The sequence below is a fragment of the Primulina huaijiensis genome, chromosome 15, assembly GCF_012295235.1.
Source record: "Primulina huaijiensis isolate GDHJ02 chromosome 15, ASM1229523v2, whole genome shotgun sequence".
NCBI classification, from domain to species: Eukaryota; Viridiplantae; Streptophyta; class Magnoliopsida; order Lamiales; family Gesneriaceae; genus Primulina; species Primulina huaijiensis.
Window position 1 is genome coordinate 25,354,772 of NC_133320.1, and position 13,706 is coordinate 25,368,477.

The 13,706-nt window shown below is 37.9% G+C and overlaps 1 protein-coding gene across 1 annotated transcript in view; it reads left to right on the top strand.

The window, feature by feature from the left end:
- LOC140958721 (S-formylglutathione hydrolase-like) overlaps window positions 1-13,706 on the top strand; it is a 25,660-nt gene that overhangs the window by 2,837 nt on the left and 9,117 nt on the right. Inside the window, exon 3 of the mRNA XM_073416282.1 lies at window positions 8,946-9,017. Within this exon, the coding sequence (XP_073272383.1) occupies window positions 8,946-9,017 (72 nt within the window). The remainder of the gene's footprint in view (window positions 1-8,945; window positions 9,018-13,706) is intronic.

The window sequence follows — 13,706 nt, forward strand, 5'->3', positions numbered from 1 at the left end:
TATCAATTGCGAGTTATCTTTCTTCCATCCCCAAGACCAAATATCTCCTAAGCCACTATAAACATGATTGACCCATCGAATCCACATGCTGTCTTTCTTCAAATGTATCCTCCACAACGTCTTCGCTAAAAGTGCCCTGTTCCAAGCTTTTAAGTTCTTTAATCTCATACCTCCATGGTCACAAGGCTTAAAAGTACTTCCCAAGCAATTGGAGGTGTTTTGTTGGCCATACAAATTTCCTACACATAGCATGAATTGCATCAATTACGGCATATGTGATAGTCAATATGGAGAACAAAAAACATTCAACCCCTTGAAGAACTGATCTAATAAGCTCGATTTTGCCTGCATATGATAAGGAGTTACGAGGCCAAGAAGTAATCTTCGCTGCCATGGTATCCACTAATAGATTAAAATCCGAGAAACACGTCCGTCTTGCAGCCAACGGAACACCAAGGTAATGAAAAGGTAGATCACCAGTACCGAATCCAGTAATGTCAATAATCCAGTAATGTCAATAATCTGTTGTCCCACATAATCATCATTATTCGCCATATATATGCTAGACTTCAATTGATTGACCCTCAGTCCTGCCATGTCCCCAAAGTCATTCAAGAAATTCATAATCATTAAAACACTAAAGACATCCCCCTGATACAGAAGAAGAAGATCAGATCATCTGCATATGCAAGGTGAGTAATACAAAAATTTCCACGCTTAGGGTGGAAACCAAAAGCAAGAGATTTTGACATGTATGTAAGAGATCTCGACAATACCTCAAGACACAATGTAAAGAGAAAAGGAGATAACATATCACCTTATCGTAAACCATGTTTCCCTTCAAAATGCCCATGGAACGTCCCATTAAGTACAAGAGAATACGATGTAGTCGTCGCACATTCCATAATCCATTGGATAAATGTAGCAGGGAAGTTCATAACCGTGAGCACCTCACACAAGAATTCCAAATCTACGGTGTCATATGTTTTTTGTATATCGACTTTCCGAAGTAACTCTTGCGCCAAATGAATATTGTCTACAATGGATCGATATTTAATAAAAGCAGCTTGTGCCCCATATATCAAATTCCCATTATATCCTGAAGTCTATTCGCCAAAAATTTCTATGTAATTTATAAAAGATTGTGCAACAAGAAATGGGCCGATAGTCACTAACCGATGTTGCATTTGCGATTTTCGGTACTAGAGCAATAATCGAGTGGTTCCACTATTTTAGCAATCGTCCCGAGCGAAAGAATTCAAGCACAGCTGCGAACACATCTTCGCTACTAATGTCCCAAGACCTCTTGAAAAACATGGCACCAAACCCATCAGAACCAGGCACTTTATCACAATCTATATCGAATAGAGCATCACAGATTTTGCCTCTAGTCACCATAACTACCAGTTTTGACAAATGCAAATTCGAGACACAAGTTCCTGCCAAAATTATGTGTTCGTTTACCGCCACTTTGTCAACCTTCTTGCCCAATTGTTCTTTATAATGTTCAACAAAACAATTAGCGATTTCATTTGCATCAGTTGTCATAGTACCAACATTGTTTCGGATTACAATAATTGAATTACACTTATTTTTTCTTTTGATGAGGTCAAGAAAGAACTTCGTACGCCTATTTGTTGTATATAGTTTACCCTCACTTTCTACTCAATAGACAATCTTTCGGCTTCAAGTAACAATTCAGAATTACGTCTCACTTCCTTATATCTATCCGTCATGATCCCCGTATGCAACATTTCCACTTGTAAGCCATCCAAATCTCTTTTAGCAGCATTCGCATGCTCAATTATGTGACCGAAATTCCTTTGGTTAAGCTGTTTCAGAGGTTGCTTCAGTCCTTTAAGAAGTTGTTTGAGTTTATATTGGAAAGTGACATGGCCATCGAATTTCTAGTTTCTTTTAACCACATCCTCAAATTCATCAATCAAAGACCACATATTAAATAACTTGAAGTGTTTCCTCTTCACCTGCTTTGACTCAAGAATGGAAACAACAGTAGTAGTATGATCAGAAATGCAATCTGGCGTTATGAATTCATCAACACCCTCAAGACCTGAAGTAAGCCAGCTATGATTGACAAGAACACGATCCAATTCACTACATAATTTAGGACTCATCCGTGTGAAGAGACAATCAATGAAACGAAGATGTATCAAGTCAAGTGATGCAATACAATCCACAAAATCTTTAATCTCATAGTTCTTCATTTCCAAACCTTCTTGTTTTTCACCCGAGGACAACACGTTATTGAAATCTCCTAAAATCATCCACGGTAAGGAGCAAGATGCACCAAACAATTTCAAGTCATCCCAAGGTGTTCGACGTTGAACGATAGTGTTGAATCCATAAAAAAAAAGTAACCAAAAACTCAACTTTTGTTTTTAAGCGAACAATTTTGACATGCATGGTTTGTTCACTCAAATGAACCATGTGCAAATCAACCGAATGCTGATTTCAAAATACAAAAAATTGGCCTTTGCTATTAAGAGAAAAATTATGAGTCACTGTCATACATGGACATCGAATTCTGAGGAAGTTGAGCAGAGCAACCTCATTAAATTTTGATTCCAAAATACCAAAAACATCAATTTTTTGAGTGATCACCAAAGCTTGGACACTCTTTTGTTTTAGATGCTTGTGAAAACCCCTAATATTCCAACATGCAATTTTCATTGAGAACCGGAGGCAATTGAGGGATGCCGCTCCATATCTGTATTCCCGAAGTACCTAACATTGTTGTCCTCTAAATTCAAATTCACATATTATGTGTCACATGAGCTGGAACCTTCCATTCCTTCAAAACATGATGTCATATCCTTGTTTTTTCCTTGCTTCCGCCCATCCACAAGTTTTTCTTTCTTCTTTTTCATTCCTTTCTTCTTATAGGTAACCATCTCAAATCATGTTTTATCTAAATCAGTCCCCTTACCGTGGTCTACCAGTGGCATATTATCATCTGTCATATGCTGCTTTCCTTTATCTTTGTTATCGAGAGTGACAATGGCTTCCTGATTCTCTTCAACAGATTCCACTTGAGATACTTTACTGATATCAGTTACCCCATCTGCTTGTTGTTTATCAATTCCAATTCCAGCATTTTCCGGAGCTTTAGAAGTGTGGCGAGATGGAGCAAATCTGTGTGGTTTTCCAACTCCAGATCTCCCCCTCGAGTTACCTTTCCTCCACATAACACTACGAGATCTAGTGCGATGTGGTATGTTTGTGGCATTGTTATCGGCTCCCCCTATGTCATCATTAGCTGACCGTGTACAGATGTCACTTACATGTCCTGTTTTATGGCATACATCACAGAATTTAATGTCTTGCTCATATGTTAATTTGACTGCTACATCCCCAAATGGTAACTCTATTTCCAAATCAGTGAGCATTGGTTTTGAGGCTTCAATTCCGATCAACACTCTAGCAAATTTAACTCTTTTTCGATCATGAGTAAGCATACCCATATGTATTGGATTTCCCACCCTAGATGCTAGTTTACTAAGTATATTAAAATTCCAGCAATCCGGTTGTAAGCCATGAATTTGAAGGGATATTTAGCTATATGACCTCCTAACAACAAATTTTTAAAAAATTGACCACTTCTTTTAAATTGGTATGAAATGCCAAAATTGACCCCATATATACGGTATATCCAAATTTAAAATATTATATTTATATTTAAATAATTAATTTATTTACTTACACGGGTCAAAAAAGAGAGAGTCAGAAGCAAAAAACTACGTTCTCTCCCTTGCAATTTATCTCTACACCTATGTTCTCTCCCTTGCAATTTCTAACACCAAGGCCTATTTTCTCTTTTCTGGATTCAAAAAACTTTGCTTACAAGTAGGCAATATGGAGAAACAGTGTTTTTCTTGCTATTTTCTGGCACTTTGTGGATTTTGTTTGAGAGTGGTTCTTATTTTTTAGTGTATAATTTTTGTTTATTGGTTGGAAGGGGTCAAAAGTGAAGACTAAATCGAAGAAAAGTGAGAACGGAGCAAGAAAATGTTTGGGTTAGTGTGAATGTATGATTATTGTAACTTAAGATTTGTCTTGAAGAACAAAATTTATTTACCAATTATCCGTATTCATGAATTGAAAAGAAATTTCTTGAGATATATAATGTGGATGACGTGAATGTATTTATGGGGTTGAACAAAGTTTCCAAAATATTTTTTGATGCAGTTTTAATTGGATTCAAGTTTGCTAAGCTTGTGAAATCTTTAATTTCGCGATTATGGATTGCCATTGGATCATCTTATCATGGAGATTAAGTTTTGGTTCCTTGTTGAAAAGATAAAAAAAAAAAGTTCAGGATATTAATTCCTAGTTTCGGTTGCTATGAATGAATTTTTCAGTCACCTAGAATTAAAATCAGTTCTCATTGATACATTTTTTTGTGTTTGAATATGTTTAATTAACTAATTTCTTTTGCTTATGATTACGCATGCAGATACAACTAAAGACACAATTGTCAAGAAATAGGCACTCCGATTGTAAACTTTCGGTGTACTCACATCGCTTTTTTTCAATGAAAATATAGTTTTTAAAAAATAATGAAAATACACATCAATTGCGAAAATTATCCTTGATATTCAAGCTGTTGTTGTGAACAGTATATCGATTACCCAATAAATGTGACTCGATTTTCAAATATAGTTTGGCTTTGTATGCTTGTTGCATGCTTAAATAGCGTAACATGATCATTCTTACAACAGTAAGTCTAATACAATAAATTTTGATATGCTCATTTCCAAAATTAGCTTCAACATAAAAGTGGTTGCCATGAACATGATAAATGGAATCCAGTTACTTTGCGTCAGTAGCCATGAACATGGAAACAATTTCCATGAACATGAAAATAAGTAGCCATAAAGTAGCTCTTTAAATGATCATGAAAGTGAAAATTCTGAAAGTCGATCGTCAAATAACATCATTGTTGCACTAAACATGTAAAAAAAGTAGAAATGTATGTTGAAAGACAAAACTAACCTAACATATAACAGGTCACCTCAAAACATCAAACTAGTAGTCAATTTTAGCGTTTCCCAAACTCACCAATAGATGGATTTCTGTTCACTTTTCTCCTTCCACGCTTCCTTTTCACATTAGGTGGCAGCAACTTTCGTTCCAATGGATCGGTTGTCATCATCCATTCGCTACATTGAGGCACAGGATATATAGTACGAGAGTAAGCAAGCGTCCGTATACGAGTAGTATAGTACTCCGAGCATATATAAGTCATAAATTCTCAATTTTGCTGCATAGCTAGCTGCAATGGCATGCGAACATGGAATTCTATCGAAATCATAAACTCTACAACTACATAATTAGTTGCAAAATCAACTGTTTCATGGTCATCTTGGGTGTAAACATGATACTGCAAGCTATTTAATTCATAGACATGATTTTTTGAGAAGCATTGAACCTTTCACGAAGAATTGACTCAACAGCCAGAGTTTCTATAGTCGTAGATTCTGCCGCGGAATTACGATATCGGCTAAACCAACATGAAGTCAGATTTTGAAGTGCATTATATTTAACAATGAAACAATTGGAAGATCCCTTTCAGCACACAATATAGAATTTATTGACTCCAATCCATTGGTTGTCATTGTATTGTATCGTGTTCTTGGGCAACGAGATCTAGACCACTTGTCCGGAGAAGTGTGCTCTTCCAAATATTTGCAACTTGTGGTTACCTGTTTCTCATATCACTATACAATAAATCAAACTCACTTTGTTTGTATGCATATGCTATATGCATGAACAACTCTGTAGCACCTTTTTGTTTGCTCGTTTTAATATTTTGTGACAGGTGCTACACACAATAACCATGATGTGCTTGTTTGTACACATTTGCTACAGCAGAAATCTGGCTGAAATTATTACTAGTTCTTTATCATCTGGTACCACTTCCTGCAACCTCAACATAAACCATGTCCATGACTCCACGGTCTCGGAGTCGAGAACACCCCATGCAATAGGAAATTGGTGAAATTCACCATCTTGTGCTGTAGCAACAAGCGAAACACCATTGTACTTGCCCTTTAGAAACGTACCATCAACTGCAACTACTTTTTGCATGAATTTATATCAACTTATACAAGCACCATATGTTAAGAACATGTATCTAAGCCTATTACTATCATCAACAACTACTTTTCGCATGAATTTATATCCACTTACGTGCTTGAACATGTTCAAATATGAAGGCAACATATGGAAACTCTAATCAGGATCACCTCTTAGCTTATTAAGTGCAAGTTATTTACCTTTCCAAGCCTTGTAATATGTAATATTAGTACCTCTATTTTGCATCATCGTCATTATTGTTTTAGTGTTGGGGTGACCTGTTGCCCTCTAAAATTCTCTAGCAACATGTTCGATACTACATCAGCACTCGCCTAGCGATGTCTTTTACGTCTGTCAGCTAGATCACAAGTGTGTGTATTACAATACTTTTGAATGGAGAATTGGGTAGACTTCTTTGTTTTGGAAACACATACTCTCTAACTGCACTTATCACTTACACATTTGATCGAGTAAAGTGATTTAGTTAATTTCACAACATCAAATTCAAAAGGGGCACTAATTGCAAGTTTGGACAATACATTTTTTACCTCTTCCTTGGTATCAAACTCTTGACCAATTGCTAAATTTGATCCATCTTTGAAACAGTATCCATTGTCACCAGCAAGTAACATATTTTGTTCATCCTCAATAGGCTCATGTTCAACATAATGACTTAGAGTATCTGTCGGAGTGACTTTATCAGTAGCTCTTGCAACAGTGTCATCATTGACTTAATCATTTGCTTCTTTCATTTTAGAGGCATCTTATAGGATAAAAACCCGATCAAAATATCCATCATGCAGCTCTTTCTCTTTCTCATTATGATCTACTACCATATCACACGATAATATTTCATCATTCACATCAACAAATTTATCTTTGATGTTATCGATCCTTCCAGCATCTACAATCATATCGATTTCAACATCACTATTCTTCGATAATTCCACATGAAGCACATGCCTATTTTGTGAATCCCCAAAACATAAATATGTCTTCACACCTATTGCATTGTTAATACAAATAGGAAGAGGATTGCAATCCCGTACACATGGAAAATAACTTAATCTCATTTTCATTCATCTGTATTCAATTCCAAAACTTTACTTATCAAATTCACCACTTCTTCACATGAACAATTATCCTTATCCCAAGTGATTGCTGCCCATTTAGAATTAGAGCCTTGACACCACGTACAAATGCCTTGTTCATATATTCTCTACTCACCATTATATTTAAATAGAACAATAGTTAATGCCATTACATGTATAAAACAAAAAAAATAATTAGAAACATATTGTTGGAATCAATCAACAAGGGAAAAAGTTTTTAAAAGAAATATGACATGAACGGCGATCGATAATACGTACGAGACGAAAGATGTTAAGTTTTTCAGCGACAGAAATTATGTTCACGGCGATTGATACGAGGTTTAGATAAAATACAGATTCCGAAAAAAATTCTCTGTGAAACCCGAAAATAGTGTGGCAAACCAGATGATTAAATTAAATAAACTCACATTCAAACATAAAATTGGGTGAAATCCGTTTCTTGATATCCAATGCAGGTAGAATAAGAGCAATTTTATCAGCCTTGGTTGGTTACTCTGCAAAGTAAAAATTTTCCCATGTAAAAATGGGTAGAAGACGCGCGAGGAAGAGTGGGTGTAAAAGAAAATGAAATAAAAATCGGAGTGGTATGATGATCCGATTTGATTTTATGATCTGATATAGCAAAAGACCAGACCAAATGACCCAAAAAAATTTTCCTGGATTAATGGATTATAATTTGTCTTTTAAGGGAATTAATTAATTGAAAATATAGAAGGAAAGTCATTTACCTAAATAAAAAATATTTAAGGTCATTAACCAAATTATCTTTCCAACGGAGGTTATAAAACTAAATGCCCCGAATTTGAACCCATGAAGGCATCGAATTCATATCTTCATCTCTAAATCGAAAGCATCTCGGCATCTCCTTCAAGAACAAATGATATCAAAAACCATGTATGTTTCCCCTCCAAGTATTCTATCTCTAATACGATCCATTCACTATCATGGGTTTGAAAGTGAATATCCGATCCCCATCTTTTGACTAAATCAAACAAGGCAGCCGTTGGTGGTTTGCCGCTAATAACATAGCCAAGTAAACATATACCATATGTGTCTTCTACAGAATCGATGTCATCAAATCCAAATTTTAATTTCTCAGTGCCCGTATCCAAGTACTCAAGCTTGTATCTCACATTTGCCAGTCTTTTATTTTTGAATAGGCTAGCATAGGATACACGATTACTCTTGTTGAACACCAAAGGTTTAGTCCTTGAAGTGTTAAAAGGGAGGACCTTTATCACTGGCAGCAGTAGCAGCATCATTACCGCGTCCCGGTAAATGTAAGTCAAGATTTCAAGTTATGTGCGGATAGCTGCGTGACCTGATCATACATTCATTTACTTTCTACGACTTTGACTTGCATAATATTAGATTGGTCTTGAGAGGCAAGCTTCATGTGTAGTGTTACTGCATTGACATTTGGAACATTGTTTGTCTCTTAGATCCATTCTAGAACCACTATTAGCTAGGGTGTCTGTTATGGATTGAAAACATGGCTGATGATCAATATTTGTCGAATGGGCAATTAAATCGATCCAGCAAACCTTTTAAGATGAAACCGATAATTTTTTTTGGAAAAAGATGAAACCGATATTTTGGACTTACAAGCTGTTGGATAATTGGAATATGATCGAAAAGTTAGTTAGCGTAGATGTCAATGTCGAAAACGGCTAAGAAGAGCTTTGGTATTGTTATATATCACAGAGCCGCAAAATATTTTATTCTTCGTTGTACCAGGTGCTGGTTTCTATCTCAATGCAAATCGAGACAAGTGGAAAAACTGGCATATGTATGACTATGTTGTGAAGGAATTGTGGTAGTGATCAGTCGTGTCACACCCAACTTAAATCAAATCAAATCAAATAAATAAATATGCAGCAGTGTGAGTAGGGATTGTTCCCACGAAGAGATATGAACTTAATTGTGACAAAAATAATTAAGTAATGTGGTGGATTCTCAAAATTATTTACTATTAAGAAATTAAAATTTAAATTTTATCAAAACTAATTATAATGCAATGAAAATAAATTGATTAAATGAACTCATTGGAAACTAACCTTGTCATGGTCGACTCCACCATTAGAATTTATTAACTTGATCATCGATACAATAAATATCAATTTATATTCGAATATCCATCAATGAAAATTTTAATTCATATCTTGTTTTATGGTTAGTTAAATAGGAAACAAGCGTCTAAATTCAACCTTTATCAATTTAACAATCTCATACAAGCGACAAAGATTTAATTCAATGATAGCATTAAACAATCTCTTGAGATTTCTTTCTTCCACATCCTTATTTCCTTTTGTATGAAATCGTGCTCAGCCCCTTTAATTTTCCAATTATCGCATGACACCCGACTTTAACCAAGAACAATGCACAACTCTCTAGTTTGCTCCTTGGTGTGTGCACGATTCTAACCAAGAGTTGTACACGACTCTTCCCTCGTTCCTCGTATATATGATATCGTGCTTCAAATTCCTCGCCTCAGATTTCTCGTGCAATACAAGACTGGTGGAGGGCGCTTCACACGGCTCACTACATCACCACTTTGATTAATTGATTCTGATTCAAGGGCTGCCCACGGCTCCTTCCAAAAATAAACATTTAACTTTATATATTTTCTTCTTTTCTTTCGGTGTTGTACCGAACTCGTTCGAATTTATTTCTTCTTTCAACTCGATTTCATCTATTTCTCCTATATGCGTTCAAAAGCTATGATTAAGAACTATAAAAACCAACAATTAAAATTCACCTAATCACTATAAATTAGCTCAAATAAATATGTCAAAATATAATCTCATCAATTTCCCCCACACTTGAACCTTGCTCATCATCGAGCAAGACAAAACCAGACAACAAGTTAGAGCTCGTACTTTTGCAGTGAAAATAACTTTGATATTCACATAGGCGCCTCAAAAATTAAATCGTTGGACGATTAAGAAACGCGTTAAAATGCTAACAAAGGAACAAGTTCAATCTTAGCCATTTGCAAACACAAATCAAGCAAGACTTTATTAGCTTGTAACATGGCCTAGGTATTGGCTTATGAAAGAAAGGGAAGGGATATCACAAGTAAGAGAGTATAAAAAATATGCACAACATGAGCTTCTTTTTTCGCATGATCTTTCTTTCTTCCTTTTTCCCCCCTTCTCTCAAGCCTTGATATTCGAATATAAATATATTTTTTCAAGGCTTTTTTCTTTTCTTTATGCCTTTGTTCCTTTTGGAGACTTTTTTTTTCTTTAGAGCAAATCTCTTTTTTCTTCCATGTATTTCATTCTTTTGACAATATGCTCAAAAATATTTAAATCATGATTATCACAAGTGCATAAGATGAAACACATCATACTCCCTCCAAAAGTATGGATTTGTAAATAATCATCTATTTTCAAAAGCATGCATGCAATCAAATAGGTATCATCATGCGCTAGTGAATTTAAAAAATCATATTCATCATTAATTATGAGCTAAAAAAAATTTATAAAATTAAAAAAATGAGTACTAGAAACAAAACTGAGTCCTAAATCCCTCTCCTACACTTAAATCTTACATTGTCCACAATGTAAGTTAAAATGTAAAGAAAGAAAATAAAATAAAATAAAATAAAATATATGAAAGTAAAAGAAAAGAAATTAATTCCCCTTGGTTGCTTCCCAATCAGCACCTCTATTTATTGCCGTTGGCTCGACTCCATTCTTCTTTGTTGCTCATTGTGGTTTATAAAGGATCACTTTCTCTACTTTCCGCCACTTGAATATTTTCTTAGAAAATTCCATCTTGTGGTTGTAAGCCTTGAATTTCTTGGATATTCTTAAGCCTTGATGTTTTTTTCTTTTCTAAAGATACATGCTTGGGTCGATCTAGAGAACGTTTTAGTTCAATTTCATCTGCCTGCAAATTTGAAGGAAGAATTCTTGTATTAGAAGTAGGCAGCAAAGTATGACAAGAAACATTACTAGACTTTGGTGACTGTTTGACATTTCTAAATATTGTAGAATATTTGCACACAGTGTCATTCAAAACCAATTTCCTTTCTTCTTTTTCAATAGATTAAGCAACAATCACCTCTAAACCATCCTTACCAACAAACTCCGAATTTTCTTGCGGCAAGTGATCAATGACATCAATGGTATTGAAACCCCCGGGTCGGGGATGGCCTTGGCTTACTCTCGGTGGCCCAGACAGCTGAAGGCCCAGTGACCAGGAACCCGTGCCAAGCCAGCTGCAGGCCAGGACCTCTTCCGGGAGGTCATNTCAGTGCTCACCTCCTCTTGGCCATGCCAAGTTTATAAGGGTTTTCACCCGATCTCAGTTCAGGAGCCCAGAGCTCACCTCATCTTGGTTACGTCAAGTTTATAAGGGTTTTCACCCGACCTCAGTTCAGGAGCTTCAGCGCTCACCTCCTCTTGGTTACGCCAAGTTTATAAGGGTTTTCACCCTACCTCAGTTCAGGAGCTTCAGAGCTCACCTCCTCTTGGCTACGCCAAGTTTATAAGGGTTTTCACCCGACCTCAGTTCAGGAGCTTCAGAGCTCACCTCCTCTTGGCCGCTCCAAGTTTATAAGGGTTTTCACCCGATCTCAGTTCAGGAGCTTCAGAGCTCACCTCATCTTGGTTACGCCAAGTTTATAAGGGTTATCACCCGACCTCAGTTCAGGAGCTTCAGAGCTCACCTCCTCTTGGTTACGCCAAGTTTATAAGGGTTTTCACTCTAAGTCAGTTCAGGAGCTTCATAGCTCACCTCATCTTGGTTACACCAAGTTTATAAGGGTTTTCACCCGGCCTCAGTTCAGGAGCTTCAGNTTGGCGTCGTCTGTGGGAACATACTGAGAAGACGTAAGACATGTGGGGACGAAGAGGTTTAAGAACAGGCCCTAGGGGTGGGCGAGGAGGTCCTGGAGGGGGTCAAGGGAGAGGAGTGGCTGATCTTACCCTAGACCAACTTGCCCAGCTGATTAACAGATCCGTGGATGAGGCCCTCCGTCGGAATCGGTCCCCAGCACCTCCACCGCAACAACCACCTAATCCTCCTCCTCCTCCTCCTCCGGAGCATCTAGAAGCCATGTGGGAGGAAATCAGAAGGCTTGGCAGGCAAGTGGGAGGTCGACCTCCTATGCGGGACAGGAAAAGCCTGCTCTCTCCAGAAATACTGAACGAGGACCTCCCGCCCACCTTTCGTCAGCCAACAGTTAGAGATTACGACGGAAGTACCGACCCCAAAGAACATTTGGGGAGGTTTAATAATGCTGTTGTGACCAAAGCTAGAGATTATTATTGCAGATAAGGGTTTTCACCCTAAGCCAGTTCAGGAGCCCAGAGCTCACCTCCTCTTGGCCATGCCAAGTTTATAAGGATTTTCAACGGATCTCAGTTCAGGAGCTTCAGAGCTCACCTCATCTTGGTCACGCCAAGTTTATAAGGGTTTTTCACCCGACCTCAGTTCAGGAGCCCAGAGCTCACCTCATCTTGTTTACGCCAAGTTTACAAGGGTTTTCACCCGATATCCGCTCGGTTAGGGCCAGTGCACAAAGAATTTATTTTTCCAGACCTCAGCTCGACAGGAACTTATTCCCTCGGTTACTGTTTCGTCGGTTGACCGTGCTCCAAGAGCCCAGCCGACCTCCTAGAGAATGACCTCATCGGGTTATCTATCATATGCTGGGCCGAGCTCCAATAGCACGGCCGACCTCCCGGAGAATGACCTACTCGGGATATCTATCATGCGCTGGGCCGACCTCCCAGAGAATGACCTCTTGGGGCTGTCATGTGCTGGGCCGATCTCCTATAGCTCGGCCAACTTCTCTCGGAGATCTTTCCAAATTATTAAGCCGAGCTCACCTGATTAAGCCGACCTCTCGCGTCCTGATCTTACGGAGTTATTATTTTATTAAGTGCTTGGTCGAGCTCATCTGACCAAGCCGACCTCTCACGTCCTGATCCTAATGAGTTATTATTTTATCAAGTGCTTGGTCGAGCTCACCTGACTAAGCCGACCTCTCACGTCCTAATCTTACGGAGTTATTATTTTATTAAGTGCTTGGTCGAGCTCATCTGACCAAGCCGACCTCTCACGTCCTGATCTTACGGAGTTATTATTATATTAAGTGCTTGGTCGAGCTCATCTGACCAAGCCGACCTCTCACGTCTTGATCCTACGGACACTATTTTATTAGAGCTTGGCCAAGCTCCAAGAGCCCAGCCGAGCTCACAGAGGAGAAAATAAGGAAATAAATTTGCATTGATAGAGTCCAGTACAAGAAAAGGGAAAAAACGAATAAAAATACAAAGAAGCCGAGCCGGGAAGCTCAGCCAGTTAGGACTCTTGGACTTCGGGGGGGAGGTTGGCCACCACTTGCTCAGCATCAAGAAAATCGGCTGAGGACCCCTCCGGAGGGTAACCAGCCTCCTTTGAAGACTGCCTCCGAAAATTGGTGGCCCGGAAGGCCACCTCGGCGTTCAGCAGGGCAGCCTGAAAAAAAAAAAAAAAAAAAAG